The 24,862-nt window shown below is 41.8% G+C and overlaps 2 protein-coding genes, 1 long non-coding RNA gene and 1 pseudogene across 7 annotated transcripts; all 4 read left to right on the top strand.

Annotated features, from left to right (window-relative positions):
• Positions 1 to 749: 749 nt before the first annotated feature.
• Positions 750 to 4,280, top strand: LOC100832159 (putative F-box/kelch-repeat protein At4g22430). 3 transcript variants are annotated; one of them, XR_002965436.1, is made up of 3 exons: positions 750 to 961; positions 1,048 to 2,521; positions 2,936 to 4,280. XR_002965436.1 is itself a non-coding variant. In XM_024462137.1 (2 exons), the coding sequence occupies exons 1-2, from the start codon at positions 765 to 767 to the stop codon at positions 2,177 to 2,179; spliced, it is 1,329 nt and encodes a 442-aa protein (XP_024317905.1). In that variant the 5' UTR covers positions 750 to 764; the 3' UTR covers positions 2,180 to 2,525. The 3 variants fall into 3 exon arrangements, 1 of the variants encoding a protein (XP_024317905.1); XR_002965435.1 differs by having other exon boundaries at positions 2,855 to 4,280; XM_024462137.1 differs by lacking the exon at positions 2,936 to 4,280 and having other exon boundaries at positions 1,048 to 2,525.
• LOC100831562 lies at positions 3,273 to 8,125 on the top strand (annotated as a pseudogene).
• A 5,628-nt stretch (positions 8,126 to 13,753) lies between these two features.
• LOC100831257 (F-box protein At5g62510) lies at positions 13,754 to 15,426 on the top strand. Of its 2 annotated transcripts, none has more exons than XM_003572512.3 (2): positions 13,754 to 13,872; positions 13,986 to 15,426. In XM_003572512.3, exon 2 carries the CDS (start codon positions 13,986 to 13,988, stop codon positions 15,141 to 15,143), a length of 1,158 nt encoding a protein of 385 aa, XP_003572560.1. In that variant the 5' UTR covers positions 13,754 to 13,872; the 3' UTR covers positions 15,144 to 15,426. The 2 variants fall into 2 exon arrangements, with proteins under 2 accessions (XP_003572560.1, XP_024316366.1); XM_024460598.1 differs by having other exon boundaries at positions 13,966 to 15,426.
• Positions 15,427 to 16,154: 728 nt separating this feature from the next.
• LOC100830951 lies at positions 16,155 to 24,049 on the top strand. Of its 2 annotated transcripts, none has more exons than XR_002964465.1 (8): positions 16,155 to 16,216; positions 16,307 to 16,356; positions 17,876 to 18,306; positions 18,551 to 18,656; positions 18,761 to 19,327; positions 19,696 to 19,953; positions 20,739 to 20,921; positions 23,263 to 24,049. It is a non-coding gene; the product is annotated as an uncharacterized LOC100830951 (long non-coding RNA). The 2 variants fall into 2 exon arrangements; XR_002964466.1 differs by having other exon boundaries at positions 16,307 to 16,728.
• Positions 24,050 to 24,862: the final 813 nt, after the last annotated feature.

Here is a 24,862-nt window from a genome sequence, read left to right as displayed (position 1 = left end):
TACATGTTTTTGTATGGCTGATGTTATTATTTTTTCAACGATACTCTAACAATGGTTATCTATAGCTAACTCAAACACAAAAGTGTGGTATCAATAATCTATCATAGGGATGTGTTGGCAGTAAAATCAAATGAGCATGTAAATTTTTTGTTCTCTAAGCGAAATGAACACGTACAAAATATCATATGGGAATCGCAAATTCAGCTTTTGCTATTAGTAACGATCCTTAGAGTATCTTCGGTAGCATCTCTAAAATGTACCAATCCCTAAAAACTATCGCTATTCTCTAAAAGTCACAAAAGCACACTGAGAAGGCCGTCCGGCCGCCACTCGCCAGGAAGCTCGTTGGCCATCTGCCATTGGGGCTCCATCGGCGGCTAAGATGGCAACGCCGGCATGATGCCACCGCCGCCGAAGACACTTGACGTCTCGGGGAAATACCAACTAGTTTTTTTTCCTCACTTTTTACTTATTGCTTTCATTTATATTTTTGTTTTTGAGTGAAAACGGCCGAAGCTTTATTAGCTGTAAAGGTTCACAGAGATACAAATATTGGCTGGTGGGTAACCAGACATAGCGACCAGCTTCAAAAGATGTTTCTAGCCGAGCTAATCTATCTTTCCCATTTGCTTCGCATCGTTCGTGATCAAAGATGATCTTTATTGCTTCCATTTATATGATAAACGAGGAACAATTAGGTGCTCAAAACCGTCAAAGAAAAAAAGAAAAGGCCTAGAGACACTGCCCCGCAGCCCACCACGAAAATGCTCCCTGACGAGTTGAACCTTGGGCTGGGCTGGGCGTATAGGCAGGCCTGCGTCGCCCAGTTGAAAATCATCGAAAGATCCCCAATCCCGCAGCTCTTCATCTCTCAATCCCTCCCTTGCTGGATAGCGCCGCCAATGCCACCGCTACGTTCCTCCTATCGATCGCCGCCGCCCTCGTTGGAAGCTCGGGTCAGGTAAGCGAAGTAGCAGCAGCAACATTCGTCGTCGCAACCTTCTCCTTCACTGTCGCTTTGACATCTCCTCCATTTGCATCCCTCAGATTTCCCCTCTTTTGCTCAATGGAGATGGCGGCTGGCCTCCCCGTTACCGAAGACCTCGTCGTCGACATCCTCTCCCGCCTCCCCATCAAGTCGCTTTGCCGCTCCAAAGGGGTCTCACGGGCCTGGCGCGACCTCATCTCCCACCCCGACAACCGCAGCAAGTTCCCCCACACCCTGGTCGGCTTCTTCCACAGCAGCTTCTGCTGCGAGCGTTTCCCGGTTTCAGCTCTCCACTTCATCAATATTTCGGGGAAAGGACGGCCCGTCATCTCGCCCTCTTTCGCCTTCTTGCCCAAGCACGAAAGCATCGTCCTCTTGGACTGCTGCAACGGCCTCCTCCTATGCCACCTCCAGGCCCAGGGCGCTGCCCGCTACGTCGTGTGCAACCCCACCACCAAGAAGTGGGCCATGTTGCCAGACTCCGGCCTGGCCGTGGCCGACAAGATGTCTGTTGCGCGGTTGGGTTTTGATCCGGCAGTGTCGTCCCACTTCCATGTGTTCGAGTTCTTGGAAGAAGGCAGTGAGGACATGGTTGTTGCATTGGAGGTGTATTCCTCTGAAACAGGAGGATGGGTTCATAAGCAGATTGGATGGGCTGATGCTATTAGTTTTCTTGATCCAGAGTCCGCGACTGTCTTTCTTAACGGCAGTCTGCATTTTGTCAGCCTTGTGCCTGCTATAGCTGTGGTGGACACAGAGGGGGAAACATGGAGGATCATACCTGTTTGTGATATTGAGGACGACCGTCTACTCCCGGATTTGGGTTTCGTTCAGCAGTCCCAAGGCTGCTTGCACTATGCCAATTTTGAGAGACATGGTGCTAGGTTTCGACTAGTTGTTTATGTTCTTGAGGCCTATGGCAGCCAAGAATGGAAACTGAAACATAGTGCTGAAGCTTCATCGATATTTCAAGGGAGAACAAGTGTTGACCTTATGTGGAGCTTTAAGTGGATGTCAATTCATCCAGAGTGTAACTTGATCTTCTTCATTGCAGGGTGGGATAACACATTGATGTCCTATGATATGGACCGTCAGCAAGTCCATGTGATCCGCATTCTTGGACATGACGTTGAGTCCCAGTATCTGCCCTATATCCCATTGTACTCAGAGCTACCGGAACTGCACATCTGACAGCAATATGAAATTAGAGCCTATAACAATCGGATCTTCAGTACAAGTCACTTTGTTCTTGCTATGGAGCAGCTGGCTTGGCATGTCTGCTTAATTTTCTTACTGTTTTCTGTGCTTAGTGCTCAGATGTGTGCTTCTTGTTTGGGGATAATGCTGGTTCATTATGGAGCCAACGTTTTGTTTTATGTATTTGTGGCAAGAGAACTGCTACCTGTACGATGGAAAAGTCAATCTGTTGTACAATGGTTCTACGGAGTACTCCCTCCAATCCGAACTAAAACCACGACAAGAATTTAGGATCGGAGGAAGCTTATTTAAGAAGAGATATTGTGATCATTATTGGTAAGTCATCAATTATTACCATGCTGCTTAAATTTAATACTCCCTCCGTCCAACAAAGGATGTCTCAACTTTGACCAAATTTGAATGCATCTATACATTAAGTCATGTCTAGATACATCCAAATTTTGACAAACTTGCGACATCTTTTGTTGGAACGTGGGAGTATTCTATTTAGAGTTCGTAAGTGCAAGCATCTTCCATGTTTTTTGGAAAACTGCGAAGACATCTACTTTGTTTGTGGATATTCTTTTGGGTAGATGAAAAAAAGTTTGAATAAGCAATGCAGTACTAACTTTATGCGATCTATTTCTGTTCTTTGAATCATTCTTTCAGTGCAAGTCAGCATCTTACGTTGGTTACTCTGCTGTTTGTGATATGCTATGCATGTCACACATTTGCTATACTTCAATAAAGTGCCAGCGGATATACAACAAAGAGGATGTTCCTTGGGTCGATTTGGTACGGGATGCCTACTATACAGCTGAAGTTCCCCACGTGGCAAAGTCTTATGGTTCCTTCTAGTGGAGGGATGCTATGAAATTGTCTGATAACTTTAGTGCATTTCCCAAGTGCAGAGTTTCCCATGGGGAATTGGGGATACAGCCCTGTTCTGGCATGATGTGTGGGATGCTCATCTCTTTCACTATTCACATATATTGTTGAATATACTCTTTTGTGAAGGAGAAAACAGTGCTCTTCTATCAGTTTGTATTCTCGGGAGAGTTATGATAATTTTCATCTTCCTCTCACTATGGAAGCTAATGAAGAATGGGAACTGATAAAGGGATCCGTGCAAGCTCCGCCTGATGCTGAAATGGATGATACTTGGGAATATATTTGGGGCTCTAATAAGTATGCTTCAATAGCGTACTATAACTGGATTTTCAAGGTTTATACTGCACCAAGGGCTTTTCAGTGCATTTGGAAGAGCAAGTGTAGTTTAAAGCATAAGTATTTGCATGGTTGCTGATGGCGGATTGCATCAACGCCAGTGGCAGTGATATGCTCTTGAGAAGGCATTTTCAAGTTCCTGATTCGAACACTTGTGTATCATATCAAACTGGTGCTCTTGAGGACTGGCAGCACTGTTCTTCATTTGCCACTTCAGTGTGAGGGTGTGGAATTACTTGCAAATACAATGGCCAGGTGTTGGGGACCTTTCGGATATCATTCAAGCTGCAAGAAATCAGTTGTGTGTAACTTTCTCTACAGAGATAATCCTTCTTGCTTGCTGAAATATATGGAAAGTATGTAATGGCAAGATCTTTGAAACAACTACGCCTACTTTTAGGGTCTCTTTGATTCGAAGGACTTTGAAAGGAATTTTGGAGGATTCTAATCCTCCTAGAAATTTTCCTGCATGGATTATTTGGTTCATAGAATTGCAGACCATAGGAATTTTTTCCTTGGGATTTATTTGCACTAGATCTCATAGGAAAATTTCCATCTACTCCAGCCTTTTGGAAAGAATCCAATGCTCTCCTGTGCAGAATCGAATATCATTTGAATCCTGTAGTATCCAAGATGAGATGCCACTTTGCATTTTTCCTATTTCTGCGTTTTGAGAATTCTTCGAATCAAAGAGGCCCAGGGTGGGAAGAGACATTTTGTACATGATAGGTTGCACTTAGTTTTTAGAGTTAAGAAAGTAGGTCGTAGAATTTTGCAAATGTGGATTAACTTTATGTAATAGGTTACAGTTGACTCTCTAATTTATTAAATTACTGCAGGGAAATCCCCTACAGTTCCTACTAAAAAATATAGTACTTCCTACCTACCATTTTCTTTACATCTGTTTATTCCTGTAGTTTAGAAAATAGTTAATACAGAGTACTATGTCTTTTCACAATCTATTCTCGGAAGTTTCAGTGATAGCATTCCGCCAAAATGAAAGCTTGGGTCACGTGAGGGTTGTCAATTTTGCTGCAAACCTATATGACATGTCGGAGCGTCTATGTCTAGATCTGTCATCTGTCAAGTCTGTGCTGCAAAATGTTGGTGCTACAAGCATTGCACACGTGAACTGTATGAGTGCCAATTTTGTAAATAAAAGTGTTTTATCGGTACATCTGAATTTCCATGTTTAGATCCGTCACTAGTGCGCTGTAAAATGCTTGTGCTACAATTTGGCTATGCAGCTTCAGTGCAAATCGAGGGCGGAGCATTGTCCCTGGTTCTTTGTTATACGGAAGCGCGGAATTGTTTTGCCATGATCAAGCTATCTCCTTGCACAATCAACAAGATTATCTCAAAATCCACTGCGAGTATGCCACAGGGCATCGAAGGGTGATGCTTCAGAGCAAGGTACCTTTTTATATATCTTTTGCAAGCTTGCCAGGTGTCCCGCACAAACTGATCATACTGATGTATTTATTGTTTTTTTGTAATAGTGAATTGATGTATGTATCTGCAAGCTAATCAAACACGCACAAGTGATCTTTACAATACAGTATACACAAATACGGAAGAACGAAAGGTAAGGAGAGCGTCAAATCTTTTCCATCCTTAATCCGGGCCGTCCAATAGCGTGCAGCAGCCAAGGTGCTCCGGCAACTGCAACGCCGTGACTACTAGCACTGGTCGAACCTAAAATTCCGTCGTTACAGCATGTAGAATTCAAAGCGCTCTTCCAAAATGGTGAACACAAATACAGCTGCATAATAAAACACCTTCGAAGTACGGTGAATACAAAATCAGCTTCTAAGTAAACAGCTGCACAAGGCACACAGGACCAAAATGAACTTCCCACAGCATATGCATAAGATCATTTTTTTTACATTCAACTCTGTAAAAAACATTACTACATAGGTAATACAGCGAGTTGCTCTCACTACCTGCTCACAACATATGAAGCCTGTACAGGATTGGAGAAAGTGAGCTGTCGAAATAACAAGTGAAAAAAGGACAGAAAAAAATATCAGTCCGCACCTTGTGTAGCCCTGAAAGGATGGTGCAGCAATCGAATATGCCAAACCCTTGAGCAGCTTGGTTAGGCGACCTTATCAGTTTGCATGGACAAACTTCTGTTCCCTCTCAGCTGTGAAACTTTAACTGGTCTCACAATCCAAAGCAGTGCATTGGAAACTCTAACTGCACCTTGATAGCTCGAAAATTCCCCAGTCCAGTCCCATTGGCTGTTAAACTTGCTGTTCTCATGGCCCGAACAGGATTGATTAGTGCATGAGGTCATCAGCCTGCGAACTGAAATATCCTGAGTTCAATCCCATCATCTGTACATCGTCTGAAGCATCAACCGCTGTAACATCTGCGTTGGCAACAGCGTCAAGGGTCATGAAGTCGACGAAATCCCCACCAGAGAAAACATGCTGCGGCTTTGTCCCTCTTCTTCGTTTGAAGAAACTTTCCCTGTCTCTCGGTCACGGCCAACACTGGTGTCGAAATATCGGCCCCAACTACTGTTTGGGTGGATACCTGGTCTGCTTGTCTTGGATGCGACTTTTTTCTTGGGGTGGTGAAGTTTACATATAGACTTTTGTGGGCATTCTCCTGTTGCCTCGAAGCTGGGGCACACATAGCTATGTTTTTTATGACACTGCTTGTGACAGACATCATTTCAAGACCATGAAAAGATTAGTGATCATAGTTCAGAACTTAGAAAAGTGTGGAATCCCCACAGAAGCTGAGCGAGGTCTCTTTTGATGCAAAACCATGAATATTAACTAACTGCACTACAAGCTTATATAGTACAGGACAACTCCAACCACAAATATATTCAACTAATAAAAACACCATCAAATTGTGTATCAAACCAGGCTGAAAAGACATGTTGATGCAACGGAAAATCTGCAAACCCTAGTTTGGAGCAGAAACACTCCTATTGTATCAAGCAACTCCTATTGTATCAAGCAGTAAATTATGCCTACCAAGAACTTCAGATTAAGAATATTTACTTGTTACACAGAAACAAAACTGAGAACAAACTACTACTCTCTCCGACCCATATTACTTCGCAATATTACATGTATCTAAACGCTTTTTAAACATAAGTACATCCATATTTGGTATGGGTCGGAGGGAGTACTAAACTTAGTTTTATATGATTCTGTCAGGGACATTTTACAAACATTTACTTCTGATCAGGTGTAGTGATAAAAGGCTGAACAAGCATCACCTAAGCAATTTTGGAACTCAAGCTTAAGATGCGCGAGCAGAAAATAGATAAGACTAACAGATTTCGAGTTACATCATTAAATTTCATCACCAACTGCACAATACCCTTTCAAAAAGTCTTCGCAAACAGGAGCACTCGAGTTTGTTTTCACATGCCGATACGGACAGGCCATGTTGGTGCAGAGACCTGCCAGTGAGATGCCAAACGTATATGTAATAAAGGCAATGCTTGCAAACAGAATGTTAATGATGTGGTGAGAATGAAATGAATCACCTCTCAGAAAATAAGAACAATCTTGCATACTTTCTAGAAGGACCTACAGAACAGACTCTTGCCGTGAAATAAATTTGAAGTGCAAGATCATCAGTAGAATCAAGAGGAAATGTCTAACCTTGTGAGTCAGTTTACAACTAGCATCAGAACAAGAGGAAAAGAACCAAGAAACGGAGTTGCCCAGCGGCTAGCCTCACCAGCGACCTCTTCATCGAGATCATCTCTCGCCTCCCTGTCAAGGCCGGCCGTTGGCCGCGCCAAGTGTGTCTCGAAAACCTGGCGGAACCTAATCCGGGACCCCGATCGACCACCGCAGCGGCTGCCCTTTCATCTTCCCATCTTTCGACTATCTACCCACACACCAACAGATCGTGCTCTTGGACTGCTGCAACGGCCTGCTCCTCTTCCGCCTCTTTGACAGCCAGGATGCTTTCTGCTATGTTGTGTGCAATCCGGCCACCAAGAAATGGATTGCGCTGCCGAACTCCATCCAAGCCGGTGACAGCGTGTGCACCGCGCGGTTGGTTTGACCCAGCTGAGTCGTCCCACTTCCATGTCTTCGTGTTCTTGTAAGATGAGGAGGAGGACTATGTCACTGGGCTGGGAGTGTATTCGTCTGAAACAAGAGGATGGGTTTATACTTTATACTGAAGATATAGGATGGGGCGATGAGATTCGCTTCCAAGATTATCACTCAGCGTCTGTCTTTCTTAATGGCTGCCTGCACTTTGTCACCATGGAACCTGCTGTGGTTGCGGTGGACACGGAGGGGAAAACATGGAGGACAATACGTGGATGGTGGCAGCGAGGATGATGAGGCTGGCCTGGGTTATGGATTCATTCAGCGTTCCCAGGGCTGCTTGCATTATGCCAATTTTGAGGAGGACAACGAAGGGACTCGACTGGTGGTTTATGTTCTCAAGGACTATGGCAGCCAAGAATGGATATTGAAGCACTGCATAGGAGTTTCATATGTATTTCAATGGAGAAGAGTTAATCTTTTACTGGACTTTAAGTGGGTTGCAATTCATCAGGAATGTAACTTGATCTTCTTCACCCTGGGGTGGGATAACACATTGATTTCCTATGATGTGGATCGTCAGCAAGTCCGTGTGATACGCAATCTTGGATATGACTCTCATCCCCAGTATCTGCCGTATGTGCCATTATACTCGGAGCTAGAAGCTTTGCACATATGACGTCCATATGGGATATGTACCTTTATAGAAAGTAATCTTCAGTAGGAGTTAATTCCTCTTGCTGTGGAGCAGTGGGCTTTGCATATCTGCTTAATTTGGTTCCTATTTTGTGTGTGGAGCGATTAGGTGTCTTTCTGCTTTCTCTTTGGACGGCAATGCTGGTACGGTGTCAATGAAGATTTTGTGGTTAGTTACCTTCTCTTTTTAACAATGTTCTAGAAATTGCTGGATCCACATGTTGCTAGTGTTTAAAAATGATCATTATTGGAACGGCATGGTTCGTTTTCGTTGATTCTAATTAAGTGTATTCTGTTTTATATAGGAAAGGAAGTTGGCTGGATGCCTGGATTACACCGTAACGTCGAAAGCTGTCATTACATCACAAAGTTCATTGTTTTCCTACCCAAGTTCTGCGTTTTGGTCTAATACAACTCTAATTTTCTCTTTATTAATATATGTTTTAGAAGACAGGGAATTTATCCTCTTTGTTTGGTAATGAAGCAAGGTAGTGTGCTTAACATGGTTTTCTTACATCTATTCATACTTGCAATTTAGCAATTCCTTAATCTGATTCCGGATTTCAAAGGAGCTCAAATTCGACCAAAATCAAAAAACGAATATCCCTAAAACATTGTAAAAGAAATAAAATTTGGAATTTTTGCTTTTCTCTATCATAATCCCTCTATATAACTGCTCGTAATATGCGAGCTTGAGACATGATTGAAGCAAAAAATCATGAACGCACACCAACACAATGTTTCAGCTCAGGATCCAATCTCATTCTTTTTTTAAGGCTGGGTTGATAGCAAAAAACCAACACCAAGAGTTCTATTGCTTCGGATGCGCTTAGAATCATACTGTGTCTGAATAAGAGACACACCAGAATCAGATGCCATCCTACTGGAAGAGATTTTCCCATTTAATTACAGAGAAATACAGCAGGCTATATCAATTCGTATGTTAACGTTCCACGTGTGATCAATGTTGAATCAATACACTATTAATGCCTTGAGTGCGCATGATAATACACCATACTTGGCAGTGAGCCGTACCTCCTGGTAGCAAGAGGCACATGTGGAGGTAGATCTATATAGAATATGATTTCCCTTTTAATCTTTTGTGACCTCATTGCTATGTCTCGTAGTGGAGTATGAACTGTTCAAAATAAAAAGTCATTTAGTGGAGTATGAGCTTTTCGTGCGTAACTATGGTTCTTAAAAAATTTCTGGATCCACATGTTGCTAGTGTTTAATAATGAAAATTATTGAAACGACATAGTTCGCTTTCCTCTATCTAATTATGTGTGTTCTGTTTTAAATAGGAAATGAAGTTGGCTGGATTACACCATAATGCCGAAAGCTATTATTACATCACAAAACTTATTGTTTTCCTGCGAAACTTCTGCCTTTTGGTCTAATACAATTTTAATATTCTCTCTAATATATGCTTTAGAAGACAGGGAATTTGTCCTCTTTGTTTTTGTAGTTAAGCAACGTAGTGCACTTAACATGGTTTTCTTACATCTATTCATACCTGCAATTTAGCAATTCGAAACTTCTGCCTTTTGGTCTAATACAATTTTAATATTCTCTTTAATATATGCTTTAGAAGACAGGGAATTTATCCTCTTTGTTTTGGTAGTTAAGCAATGTAGTGCACTTAACATGGTTTTCTTGCATCTATCCAGACCTGCAATTTAGCCATTGGTTAATAAATATTTGAATAATTCAACTGGTGTGGAGTTACTTTCGAATAAAACAAGTGTTTGTCACTCTTTCAGATACAAGCAATGAACATAATGCTACTTTTGCAACCTATGTGATGGGTCCCTTTCGTAGTGCTATGTATAATTGAATAATTAAGAAAATGGGCTTTTATTGTACAACTGTTATGTTATTAGGATGGGTTGATCTGGGGATTGCTTTCACTTTAATACATAAGTACTCCCTCCGATCCTAAATTGTTGTCGTTGTTTTAGTTCAAATTTGTACTAAAACAACGACAAGAATTTAGGATAGGAGGGAGTACATAACATTGAAATGTATCTGAGCTGACACTGAGTGAAAATAACAAAACGATAGCGCTGTCACTTGTCAGCGGGCTTTCGGTATCTGCCATATGTGCCATTATACTTGGAGCTAGAAGCTTTGCACATATGGCATTCATATGGGATGTGTACCTTTATAGCAAGTAATCTTCAGTAGGAGTTAATTCCTCTTGCTGTGGAGCAGTGGGCTTCGCGTATCTGCTTAATTTGGTTCCTATTGTGTGTGTGTGGAGCGATTAGGTGTCTTTCGGCTTTTGCTTTGGGCGGCAATGCTGGTAGTGGTTCAGTGAACATTTTGTGGTTGGTTCCCGCCTCTTTGTAACTATGGTTCTTAGAAATTTCTGGATCCACATGTTGCTAGTGTTTAATAATGATCATTAACGACATGGTTCACTTTCCTCAATACTAATTATGTGTGTTCTGTTTTAAATAGGAAAGGAAGCTGGCTGGATTACACTGTAATGTCTGACATGCTTCCCTTTCCTCGATACTAATTATGTGTGTTCTGTTTTAAATAGGAAAGGAAGTTGGCTGGATTACACCGTAAAGTTGAAAGCTGTTATTACATCACAACTATTGTTTTTCCTATGAAACTTCTGCCTTTTGGTCGAATACAACTTTAATATTCTCTTTAATATATGCTTTAGAAGACAGGGAATTTATCCTCTTTGTTTTGGTAGTTAAGCAATGCAGTGCATTTAACATGGTACATCCATTCAGACCTGCAATTTAGCAATTCGTTAATAAATATTTGAACAACCCAACTGGTGTGGAGTTACTTTCGAATAAAACAACTGTTTGTCACTCTTTCAGATTCAAGCAATGAACTTAATACTGCTTTTACAACCTGTGTGATGAGGCCCTTTCGTAGTGCTATGTGGAATGGAATATTTAAGAAAATGGGCTTTTCTTGTACAACTGTTATGTTATTAGGATGGGTTGATCTTGGGATTATAACAAAACGATAGCGTTGTCACTTATCAGTGTGCTCTCGGTGTGGGGGTTGAAGTAGGTGGCCATTTTCTCATCCGTTTGCTTGTTCTTCACATGTTGACCGGAAGCTGTCACATAGATGGCAAAGTTCTTTTTCCCAAGAGTTAATCAACTATAGTTCAGGTTTTCTCCATCTTGTAGTTTATATATGCTCTTCCTTGAATTATATCTGAAAAGTTTGGTTGATTTGTTTATGTTGTATTTACGAAGATCTGTAATGAATGTGAAGTTGCTGGATATCCCTTCTGAAATTTGGTAATCCTGTTCCGAACGTTGTTTATGTAGCTTACACCCCGTCCGCCTGGATGTAAGAATTTAGCTCGGAATTGAAGAATTTGAATCGTGATTCCTATTTCCAACTCGAAGCCTGTTTTGTCTGTTTTGGAATCCAATCTTGGAATTTGACCTCGGTTCCACGGCATATTGTTATAACTACAAGCTTGGTTCCAATTCCGAAGATGAGCATTTTTACTCTAGAATGGCCACACTCTTCCGTCTGCAAGGTCTTGTCGTCAACGTCCGCCGGTGAATTCAAACTCCTCCAACTAGCTCGTGCGGTCGTGCCGGTGACTGTTGTCGCCGCTGGGTCGTCGAGAGATCTCTGAACTGCGACTGCAGTGCATCCGACATCTTTTTCTCCATCTCTGGGCCGCGAGCTCCCTCAGCAGTTGTCGCCTCCGATTTCTCCGTTCTCATCTCTGGCGCCAACCACCAGCATCTCCTCGACCTTTTCAGATTCCCTTTCACTGGAAAGGCTGGCTGGTACGTGGGCATTTCGTTGAGTAGCAGGATCCGGAGGACGTGGGAGCAGCACGCCGGCGGCGGCGCGATCGGAGTGCAGTACTAGAAGCGGCGGTTGCTGCCACGCTGCCTGGCTATGCGTGCCCGCATACAGCTATCAAAATCATTGATCGGTCGATGTAGCAGTTAAAGACAAATACTCACTGACAAAGGAGGATTTAAAACGCTCATGATCATGCTCACTGACGTCCAAACAGAATTTGGTATTGAATTTGTCTTAATTCCACAGAACAAATTCATATGACCACGAATAAATTTTCGTTTTGTATATATATAGAAATTATTACTATTAAGAAGTGTTTTTCAATAGGAATCTGATAATATCACTTTTAGGCCATAATAATCTCATACTATTAATATAATATTGATAAAAGATTAGCATAAAATTTCTCATGGGCCTTATAAACTCGGAGCGAGGCAGGCGGCGGCATGAACGCAATAGGCGCTGACTTATGCAGATGACGGGTGGCGGAGATCGGGTTTGAACCGACTCAGATGGAGGTGGATCGACAGTGGTGCGATATTGATTGGAAGCGGGATGTTATGTGACGTTTCTGGCTTCCAGCACCCCTCCAGTGGAATCCGGTTAGAGAGATGTGAGTCGGGATGGGGATTGATGGCTTTAATGGCATGTATGCATGCCTAGTGGAAACACAGGACTTTTGGTCAGGCAACGTCGACGTCCGTGCGCTGTGCCTTATTGAAGGTGGTGGATCAAAATTCGGCTTTGGAGAGAAAATCCCGAGTTCAATTTATGGCCGGAATCACCACTATCGGCGTACGTGCGGTGAACTCTTATTGAAGGCATCGCTTAGGAGTTGTGTCATTTTCATTTGTTTTAGTCACTTGTTATACGGTTTGTGGTAGATTGTAGCATGACTGGCACAAGGCAGACGATATCAGGTTAGTTTTTTTAGGGTCGACTTGTTCGATATTGTTATTGTGTAACACTTAATAAATAATATATAGTTGTATGTATCAACCGATACAGAGACCGGGATTTTCCCCTTTCCAAAATAGATGCCAAGCAAAACCTAAAGCCTCGGCTTAACAGTGACACACGTACGCGCTCTTTCCACTCTCGGAAAATGCGTTTCTTTGATCCATATTTATACCTTTGCTACCGCGCCATATCTTTGGAACTATGACCGCCGCCTGTTTGGTTCGTATTAATTGAGAGGAAGTAGTATACCTAGCAAGTTGCAATGCTCTTTTGTTAACAATTGATAATTTTCTATTGCCAAATTAAGATCAAATACTTCAGAGTATTTTTTTGGATGATTGGAGTAATGCTAATCGTAACAAACCAATTTTGAACTTTGTGGTTGGACCCATATTTGGAAAAGTAATTATGCACCAAGTGGAGGTTTTTATAGTTACGTACTCCTTCTGATACTAAATTCTTGACTCAAATTTATCCAAATATGAATATATCTATTCTTAAAAACCGTCTAGATACATGTAACATTTTGAAAACAAATTAGGATCGGAGGGAGTACCTTATTTTTTTAAGGTAACGGAAAGAGCATTGTCTGATATTTTCACAATTGAACGATTTGGATTACGAGAAAGAAAAAAACAAATCAATGAAATGACAAAGAATGCTGCAAATGTATTACGGGTAGTACTCTCCAGCCCAGCCCAGCCCAGTACTCTCTCCCAGAGGCCAGAGCGCCTTCCCGTCATGGGCTGCCTCCTGCTAGATTTGATTCTCAAAAAAGGAAAACATTTTTCTACGGAGTATAAGTAATCCCGTAGACCTTCCTCGCTCGATTTGATTCTAAAAAAAAATAAACCCTTGCTCGGTCGATAGCGCCGCGCCGCCGCTTCCATCCTCCCGGCGGGTCGTCGGCGCCGTGCCGCGCGGTGCTCTCTCTGGCGCGTCCTCCGCTTCAACTCATTTCCGGTACGCAAAGCAATACGAGCATGGTCCATCTGCGCACAACCTTCCTCCTCCTCCTCCTCTTGACCCGTTCTCCATTTACGTTTCTCGGACTAGACCTCGCTTTTTTGCTGCAGATGGCCAAGAGGAAGAGATCCAAGAAAGGATGGTCCGAGGAACGGAGTTGCCCAACGGCTAGGCTCACTAGCGACCTCTTCATCGAGATCATCTCTCGCCTCCCTGTCAAGGCCGTCGGCCGCGCCAAGTGTGTCTCGAAAACCTGGAGGAACCTAATCCAGCACCCCGACCACCGCAGCAAGCTCCCCCACGCCCTGGCCGGCTTCTTCTACAACAGATACAACGACAGCGTAGAGCGACTCCCATCGACCATGCCCAATTTCACCAACGTCTCAGGGGACGTCTGCCCTTTCAACTGCCCCTCATTCGACTTTCTACCCATACACCAACGCATAGAGCTCTTGGACTGCTGCAACGGCCTGCTCCTCCTCCGCCTCTTTGACAACCAGGATGCTGATGCTTTCTCTTATGTTGTGTGCAACCCCGCCACCAAGAACTGGACTGCCCTGCCGAACTCCATCCAATCCCGTGTCAAGTTGTGCATTGTGCGGTTGGGTTTTGACCCAGCTGTGTCGTCCCACTTCCATGTGTTCGAGTTCTTGGAGGATGAGTATGAGTACGATATCACTGGATTGGGTGTATATTCGTCTGAAAAAAGTGAATGGGTTTATACTGAAGAGATAGGATCGGGAGATGATATTATTCGCCTTCTTCATGATAACTCGCCGTCTATCTTTGTTAATGGCTGCCTGCATTTTGTCACCATGGAACCTGCTGTAGTTGCGGTGGACACAAAGGGGAAAACATGGAGGATAATACGTGCCCCTGATGGTGGCAGCGATGATGAGGAGGCTGGCATGGGTCATGGATTCATTCAGCATTCCCAGGGCTGCTTGCATTATTCCAACCTTGAGAGGCACGGTGAAGGGATTCAACTGGTAGTTTATGTTCTCATGGAATATGGCAGCCAAGATTGGATATTGAAGCACAGCATTGATCTTTCATATCTATTTGACTGGAGAAGAGTTGATCTTTTAGTGGACTTTAACTGGGTAGCAATTCATCAGGAATGTAACCTGATTTTCTTCACTGCCGGGCCAGATAACACACTGATGTCCTATGATATGGATCGTCAGCAAGTCCGTGTGATGCAAAGTCTTGGACATGACTCTGGGACGCACTATCTGCTGTATGTGCCATTATATACTCATAGCTAGAAGCTTTGCACATGTGACATCCATACGGGATGGGTACCTTTATAACAAGTAATCTTTGGTAGGAGTTAAATTGCTGTGGAGCAGTGGGCTTTGCATATCCGCTTAATTTGGTTCCTGTTGTGTGTGTGGAGCGATTAGGTCTTTCTTGTTTTGCTTTGGGCGGCAATGCTGGTAGTTTGTTAATGAAGATTTTGTGGTTAGTTCCTGTGTCTTTGTAACAATGGTTTAAATTGCTGGACCCACATGTTGCTAGTGTTTAATTATGATCATTATTGAAACGACAGGGTTCGCTTTCCTCGATACTAATTATGCGTGTTCTATTTTAAATAGGGAAGTAAGTTGATTACACCGTAACGTCAAAAGCTGTTATTACATCACAGAGTCTATTGTTTTCCTATGCAACGTCTGCCTTTTTGTCTAATACAACTCTCTTTATTAATATATGCTTTAGAAGACAGGGAATTTATCCTCTTTGTTTTTGTAGTTAAGCAACGTAGTGCACTTAACATGGTTTTCTTACATCTATTCATACCTGCAATTTAGCAATTCGTTAATCTGATTCCAGATTTCGGAAGGAGCTCAAATTCGACGAAAATCAAAAACAAATATCCCTGAAACATCATAACATAAATCAAACATTGGGAAATTTTGGTTGCCTCTAACATAATCCCTCTATATGCCGGCTGGCAATATACTAGCTTGAGACATGATTGAAGCAAGAATCGTGAACACAAACCAACACAATGTTACAGCTTAGGATCGAATCTCATTCTTTTTTAAGGCTGGGTTGACAACAAAAAACCTTTACCAAGAGTTCTATTGCTTCGGATGCACTTGCACTCATACTACATCTGAATAAGAGACACACAAGAATCAGATCCATACTACTTGAAGAGAATTTTCCATTTAATTACAGAGAAATACATCAGGTTATATCAATTCGTACGTTAACATTCGATGTGTGATCAATGTTGAATCAATACACTATTGTTGCCTTGAGTGCGTACGACTCCACCCAATTCATGGCAGCGAGACGTACCTCCTGGTACCAACTGGCACATCTGGAGCTAGAGGTACGTAGAATACGATTTCCCTTTCAATCCTTTGTGATGTTGAATCAGTACACTATTGATTCCTTGAGTGCGCACGACTCCGCTCCATAGGTGGCAGCGAGGCGACCTCCTGGTACCAAGTGGCACGCGTGGTGGTAGAGGTATATAGAATACTATTTTTCAATCTTTTGTGACCTCATTGCTATGTCTCGTAGTAGAGTATTAGCTGTTCAAAAGAAAATGTCATTTAGTGGAGTATGAGCTGTTTGTATGAGCTGTTTGCCTCCTCACTCTCCATCATTAATTACCTTGGAGTAACTGGCGTATACTAATGTGGTCAGCATGAACCATTCTAGAAAACATCTCTCGATTCACATCTTTGGAGAACCCTCACCATAGCCCTTCCAATCTTGTGTCCTCTCGCTGCCATATATATTTTGGGTCTCCATCGCTGTGTTCAACTTAGTTCTTTCTTTAATCTTGGTTCTCTGTGAGTCTCTTGTTTCGCAACGAGATGGAGACGTATATTGATGGTAAGACAATGTTCCATAGCCCTTCCAATCTCGTGTCCTCTCGCTACCATATATATTTTGGGTCTCCATCGCTGTGTTCAACTTAGTTCTTTCTTTAATCTTGGTTCTCCGTGAGTCTCTGTTTCGCAACGAGATGGAGACGTGTATCGATGGTAAGACAATGTCATGTGTCTCGTAGTTTGGTTTAATTGTAGTCCGTTTATTATTTCCCTCTAATATATGATTATTCTGTTCGCACATGAGTATTTTTTTTCATATCATGGAGACCTAAAATCTGCAGTTTATGCTAGTCAATCCCCCCTTTCTCAAAGGAGAATACGATGTCTGCCTTGCTGCTGTCTGGTCTCCTGAACAGCAGATCAAAGGGTTTTTTCTTCCTGCTGTATGTTTAGCTACAGTTGCCGTACAGTAAGATGCAATTGTCAAATCGTCAAATTTATAGGGGCTACCTTAAGAATATGCACACCTGCAAGTTGTTCATCGTAGTCGTAGAGGTGGAGTCTCGTGTTACACATCTTTTGGCTTTTGCCGTAAAGAATACACTCCCTGCTGCCTGAGTGGTCATTCATCAACAAGTTGTTACTTCTGATAGTATAGGGTCAAATATGAAACCATCCAATTCCATCTCCATGAAGTTGTTAACCTAAACATGCGCATGCGACTGAAAAAAACGTGCACCCACACTTGACTTCGCACCTCCATGATTACTTGTAAAGATTTTTCTGGAGGATTAGGGTGGGGCCAAGGGAAGTCGGTTGAAGTTTCACATTGTTGGAATTGACTGTGGCCACCGTAGTTCAGCACATAGTTGGTTCACAGGTAGGGATAAAGCTTCATCTTCTACAAAATTATTTAAGTTTTTAGTTTATATCGATGTTTCAAGTGAAAGAAAAATATACTCCCTCCGATCCATAATAAGTGTCTCATGTTTAGTACAACTTTGTACCAACTTGCAGCTTTAGGAGCACATCAAACTTAGTTCTGACAATTAATTTAGCTCGTGTTGGCTCATCGTAGTAATCGTGCCATGATTTTATTATGCCAGCACAGTTGAGTCATGCAATTTCATATGTTTTGTGTTAATACATTGTGTGTCATTGCTCATGTCTAACATTTAAAATGTACGGTCATCTTGCACTTCTTGCAGGCCAATGTCCAGTAGAGCAAGTACAACTGATTGTACCTACAACGGATGATCCAACACTCCCTATGCTATCATTCCGAGTATGGCTCCTAGGGGTCACGGGCTGCATCCTCATCTCTTTAGTCAGCGTACTGACTTCTTTCAGGCAGAACCCGATTAGTATCCCAGATTTTGTAGTCCTACTGTTGTGCTACTCTCTAGGGAAGCTAATGGCAGCTATGCTTCCAGCAAAAGTTGTGAGAGTTCCTGGAACCAAAATTGTGTTCTCACTGAACCCTGGTCCCTTCAGTATAAAGGAACACGTACTGAGTTGGATAATATTCGGTTCCGGGTTAGGAACTTCTGTTGCAACAGATATTTTGGCTGCCACAAGGGCCTATTTCAGAAGATCTATTCATCCAGCTACCTTCTTTTTGCTTCTATTCACAACAACCGTAAGTACCAGATCTTCTCCCAAATATGTGAAGCATCAACAGTAGCATCTGCTAGATAAGATCAACTGAAAGGAAGACCTTGTTTTTCATTTCTTAAGTTACCACTGACATCAAGTGTATATGATTGAACACAAAAAAACTAGTGAAAGAAAAAACAATTTGCTGAAACGGTTAACAAAAAATAATAATTTTTCTTTATATAGTCTTAAGGCACTTTCTTATAATGTTCTTGATACGTACACAGAATCTTTCATACTTTCATATGGATTTGCTGGCTTGTTCCTGAAATTCTTTGTGAACCGCTCAGAGATGTGGTGGCCTGAGGTCCTGCCCCTTGTAAAATTGCTTAGGTTTGCCCTAGCATTTGAGCTCAGTTCTTTATTTCAGTTGATACTTTGTATTCTATTAACATGGTAATTATCATGGTCATCATTACTGTAAATTTATTGTGTAGGACATTTCATGTGGAGGAAAGATCAAAGGAAAATTTATCAGGAGTTAAATTTTTCTTCTTGGTCTTTGTCATTAGCTTTTCATACTACATCGTTCCGAGCTACTTCTTCCCTTCAATTAGCTCATTGTCATTTGTTTGCTGGATTTGGAAAAGGTCTGTCACTGTTCAGCAACTTGGGTCTGGTCTCAATGGTTTGGGTGTCGGTTCATTTGGCCTTGATTGGTCATCAGTGACCGGCTTCACCGGCAGTCCTCTGATGTTCCCTTTCTTTGTAATTGCCAACACAATGGCTGGATTTATTTTATTCATGTACATTGTCATCCCTTTTGCTTACTGGACCAATTCTTTTAAAGCAAAGAGCTTTCCTATTATCAGCACAGAAGTGTACGATGTCTATGGTGGTAGATATGACATGTCCAGGGTTTTGGATGAGAGGTTTCAATTTAAGAAAGAAGGCTATGAAAATTATTCAGAACTGTACTTGAGTATTACACGTGCATGTTCTATTGGATTTGGATTTGCTTCTCTGGGTGCATCTGTTACAGATATAGTACTTTCTCATGGCAGGTAAGAAAAACATTACGCCTCCTATTTGCATATAATTGTACTCCCATGTATTTATATCATTGTCATGGTCTGCAATAGAACGCACTCCCTCTGTTCCAAACTATAAGATGTTATAGGTTTTTCCTAGTTCGATTAAGTTTATACAAAAATGTACCAACATCTACAACTCCAAATTTTAGTTTTATTACATCCATCATGAGTCTACCTTCATGTTATACTTATCTGATAATTATAGAGATTAATATATTCTTCTATAACTTAGGTCAAATTTTAAAAAGTTTGACTTATGACAAAACTAGAACATCTTTTAATTTGAAATGGAGGGAGTAATATATCTTTTACATAACCTATATTTTCCGTGCATATAGGTCATTTTGGGACCAACTGAACCAATCAACTGAAGACAGAGGCAGTTGTGATGTTCACGTGCAAATGATGAATAAATATCGCAGCATTCCGACGTGGTGGTTTGTTCTGCTTCTATACCAATGATAGGTCTGACAGTGTTTACTTGTGAAGGGTTCGGAAATGAACTTCAGCTTCCTTACTGGGGAGTTATTCTAGCATTCTTGCTGGTACTTCTCTTTGTACCCCCTCTCGCAGCACTTCGTGCCACTGTTGCTCAGGTAGCCTCCTCAACTACAGACATCTCTTATGAAGTTGTGATTACATTACCAAATTGATCAACACAAATTACTTGGGAACAAATGAAAAACATGAAATATATTGGATTACCATACTCTAAAACATTTGCATTTTCTTATTAATTTTTTTTATCTCAAATGTTTATTTTGATCTTGAATAATTGCGGTGACCACATCACTGTTTGTTTTATTATTTTTACAAACTTCATCAAAAAGGCAAAATTTTCTGGCAATGCATATAGAATGAGATAATTGAACTTGTTTATCAGAAAACCAGGCCGGAAAGCCTTAAAATGCGTGGTTGATTCGAAGAATGCATAAAGAATGAGATAATTGAACTTCTTTATCAAAATGGCAAAATGTTCTGGCAATGCATCAAGAACGAGATAATTGAATTTATGAGAAAACCTGGCCATAAAGCCTTACAATGTGTGGTTGATTCGAGGATAACTGACGAAACCTCTGACAAAGCAGCACAACACGCAGGAGCGCACCCCTCATAGACGCAGTCAGCCGCGTCATCGTCCTCATGGGCTTTGCCACGGCATTGCCGCCTAAAGATATCTCCCCGCCCATTACACCGTGAAGGAGAATAAAGTTTGGAAGGGAACACACCTGTACAACCTGAAACCACTGGCACCATGCCGACCTTGCCATTGTTGGGACAGCCCTTAGAGCGATACATGAGCCACTTGTTTTAGTGTTGCATGACATTTATTTCTGTGTTTATTTATTACCTGATTTAACGTCTTTGTGGATTTCTGCAGCAACCGTTTACTGAATTGTTTGCACATATCATCATTGGGTACTTGTGCCCTGGACGACCATTGGCGAATGTGGTGTTTGAACTGTACAGCTCGAGAACTATTGAAGCTGCTCTTGAAGTTCTTTCTACTTTCAAGCTTGGATTTTACATGAAAATTCCTCCAAGAGAGATGTTCTTTGCTCAGGTAACGAAAAAAGAGCGGCATAAATTTTATTCTATTTTTCTCATTTTATTTGTTGCTGCATTTGTTTGCCTTGTTGTTCCCGAATGCTTGTTCTGTTTTACAATCTTCTGTTTCTTCTTGAATTCCATGTGAGCTGGATCAGTTTAGAGTCTTTAATTTCAAAGGATCCAGAGAATGGACCAACCACAAATATCAATATAAGAGCGAAGGGCATTGTGTTTAATACCTCAATGTTCTGGCAAACCATGTTCCAATCTTTCAACGTAGAACCCATTGATAAAGGTAGCTGTTGCAGGATCCCCAAAGTAATCAATACAAAACCAGCCCACGATAGAAGGCACATGTTCATCTAGCACAAAATTAAGATAAAGGTGATATGCAAGCAAGGCCGCCACGCGATTTAAATCGAGGATGAAGCTGCCTCCTGGGGAGCCTCCTACCTGAAGAGAAGCAAGGTGACATTTATTCCAATACTCTGAATCCCAAGGGAGTTCCACAATTGGCCGAGTTGCCCAACCAAACAATTCACCATTTCTCTGTCTGTAATGAAATCATGCCGGGCCGATAAAGAGCTATCTAATGCATTATTAGGAGGAACCAAACATTAATCAACCGAGAGTCCTTTCAGAGCGAGCTAGCCAATTTCTGAAACTGTAGCCCATTTGCTGCAGACCCAGAAGAGACAGAGTGAACAGACACACTGCACTCTGTCCTGTTGCCCATTTGCTGCAGCTCTCCCTGCCGGTGCTGGGAAAGCTCCATTTTGGTGCAGCCACACTGAAAGACGATGCTGAAAATTCTGTTCTGCCGTCATGAAGGGACCATGGATTGGGTGTGGAGGATCGTCTCCTGTAGAGGGTACTTCATGAGTCTCGTTTTATGAACAGGTTTGGACATATCATAGAGAATTTATGGTCGTACACACCGAAAATGAACGAGACGCTGAAGGCGATACAACTTTACGGTTTTAGAGTGGCGGAGCCTTATTTACTTTTAATGTGGTCCTGATTTTTCATCCATCCATATAATTAAAACTAAAGGACAACAAGCCACCATGTTCCCCGACATAGACAAAATAATCTACTCCTTTACTAGCAGAAAATTCCTGTTTCGGGAGTTGTCCGATTAGTATAGGAATTGTAGTTTATAATTGCATATGAATTATGCCATTGCTCATGTAGCCAATTGATCATCTGCTTGGTCTGTATTAGCTTCTACCCTTTGTATGTACATCACGGAGTAGGTTAGTGTTTGATGTCAACTTTCTTGAGCGGATAAAAGGTACAAGTATATTTTAAATATAAAACTAAAATTAAAAATGAATACTCCCTCCGTCCCAAAATAAGTGACGTCCACGTGAATTAAATACACAATGATTTGCTTTCTATAAAAATATTAAATTAAACATAGACAAAAACATGAAATAAAATACATGCCGATTTCCATTTTATAGAAAGTGGTATCACAGGTGATGGATGGCCAATGTCGACTTGTAGCATCTTCCAAATTAGCAACTGCATGGATTAGTTGCATGTATCAAAATGTATGATTGTTTTGGCCGTATATGAAAATCTGCCGGAACAAAGACAGAGATGTATAAACTATGCGAGAACTGGTGGCCAGCTGGTTACCGACAAAGTTCATAGTTGCTCGATACACATTAAAATGTTAGAGTTGGAAAAATGAAAGAGTATATGGAAATTAAGCATGCAACAGGGGGGGGGGGGGGGGCAAGGAATGCATGTCATCAGATAAGGAGATTGTTAATTTGATATATGCCACTGCAATTTTGGCGAATTCGATAAATGCCACTGCAATTTTCATCTTTCAAAAAATCTCATTGCAAATCTACAGATTTTTTCCAAAAATGCCACTATAATGGGTCAAGAGATGCCACTGAAGTGGCACATTTCGAGGGTTGAGAACTGCAGTGGCATTTTTCCATTCGGCAAAATTGCAATGGCATATATCAAATTAAGTCATTATTTTAAGTCTTTAATTTCTAGAAAATACATTGATGGGATGTTAGGCACCAAGGCATGGAAACAGACAAACCCTTATGCATTGGTCTGTCTTATATTGTCGATACGTACCAACAACCTAATTACTCAATGGAAGTAATTCTACCGAGGTGCAATGTTGTTGATATAAGATATATGTTTTGGCTTTGAGTGGCAGTAGTTCACAATCTGACAAAATATCTTGAATTAAAAATTAAAAAAATATTTAAAATCTAGCCGTGCAAAGGTGTGGGTCAACCGCTAGTTTGTTTATGAAAAATTGTAATATTCCAAAGTTCCATTTCTCAAATAGTGATTAATATATTACACAAATGAGGCAGGTCATTGGCTCGTTCATAGCAAGCAGCACTGACTTTGCGGTGACATGGTGGGTATTTTCGTCTGGAGAATTTGTGTCGCCCCGACCTGTTGCCTAGAGGCAGCCCGTGGTCATGCCCCAGTGAGCGTGTATATTACAACAATATGGTCGTTTGGGGTTTCATTGGACTGCGGCGGATGTTGTACCCTGCGGGAGTATACTCCAAGCTAATATATTTCTTCCTAATTGGCGTCATTGCACCAATTCCCGTATGGATCCTCGCCCGAATGTTCCCAAGGAAGAAGTGGATCAAGCTCATCATTGTTCCTGCCCTTTTCATGGCAGGTTCTCGTATACCTCCAGCTTCACCAGTTAACTACATATCCTGGTTTGCAGTAGGATTTGTTTTTAACCATGTTGTGTTCCGGAGACGCAAAGAATGGTGGGCAAAATACTGCTTTATATTCTCCGTTGCCATGGACACTGGCGCTGCTGCAATGGCATTCTTGACGACGGTGACTCTGCAGATGCAAGGCATCAACGGGGTCAGGTGGTGGGGTTCGGCCGTCTCTGATCATTGCCCACTAGCCACATGTCCGACTGAACCAGGAGTGCAAGTTAAGGGTTACCCTGTTCCTGTTTAGTGTTCTTAATCTAGCATATATTTTTTTTTGTACTTGATCAAATAAATTCCATGTAATTGCCGTCAATGTAAACAACTCAATTATATTGTGGTTTACAGTATTAGTAATTAGCATTGCAATGAATTACAGTATGATTGCATGGTGAAATCCCCAAATAAAACAGTTCCGCCCAGAAGTAGAAGTTGTTAACAATGATTTAGCATGCTTATTCGCGTGTGTCTGCCATTTTCCAATGTTTGTCCACAATCACGTAACATCTTGAGGGCAGGCCTTATGCATGCTACATTTTGTTACATTCGACAGAACATCAGACCCTATTATTTTGCCTACAGTCACTTGTCCTTGTTGCTATTCCTCCTTCAACATTGTTGGATCGGTTAGTATTGCGAGACAATGCCGTGAGATAAGATATCGCCAAAGTGGCTAGGATATGAGGTTGAGGTTTGGGTTGGGGGTGTTTTTCGGTGCTCCAGTGGTCTTAAATATCACCAAAGGGAACGTCTTCACCGTGCGACACTCTGCATGATAAGACTCAAGGCTCTCTTGGAACGTTGGCTTGTCTTGAACATGCACTTGTGAGTTGCGCTCAGAAATCCAAAAACCTTCATATCCCTTTGTGCTGAGTTTCTAGAGCGATCCGGAAGCTCTTCCGGAACCTCCGGGTCAGCTTCCGCTATTTAGAAAACCCTGGAAACAGTGAGTAAATAAAAGCTTTTTGATGGAGCTTGGTTTACCAAGTGCTTTTCGACCATTGCTGAGTGCCTCAGACGCTCAGCTGTTGAAGTCGGTAGTGATAGAACATGTAACTGAGGCATTGGGCCTATTTTTTTCGTCTTTAGAGGAGTTTAGGGAGAGTTTAAACTGGACTGTTATCCGGGTGGCGTCATGTTGGGTTTGGCTTCCAAGCCATGCTGGACGCGGTTCTATAGAAGTCAATGGAACGTGAGCCAGAGCTGTGAGTTATTGCAGCCGAAAAAT

Source organism: Brachypodium distachyon, chromosome 3 (assembly GCF_000005505.3).
Source record: "Brachypodium distachyon strain Bd21 chromosome 3, Brachypodium_distachyon_v3.0, whole genome shotgun sequence".
NCBI classification, from domain to species: domain Eukaryota; kingdom Viridiplantae; phylum Streptophyta; class Magnoliopsida; order Poales; family Poaceae; genus Brachypodium; species Brachypodium distachyon.
This window is presented reverse-complemented; position numbering and strand designations above follow the sequence as displayed.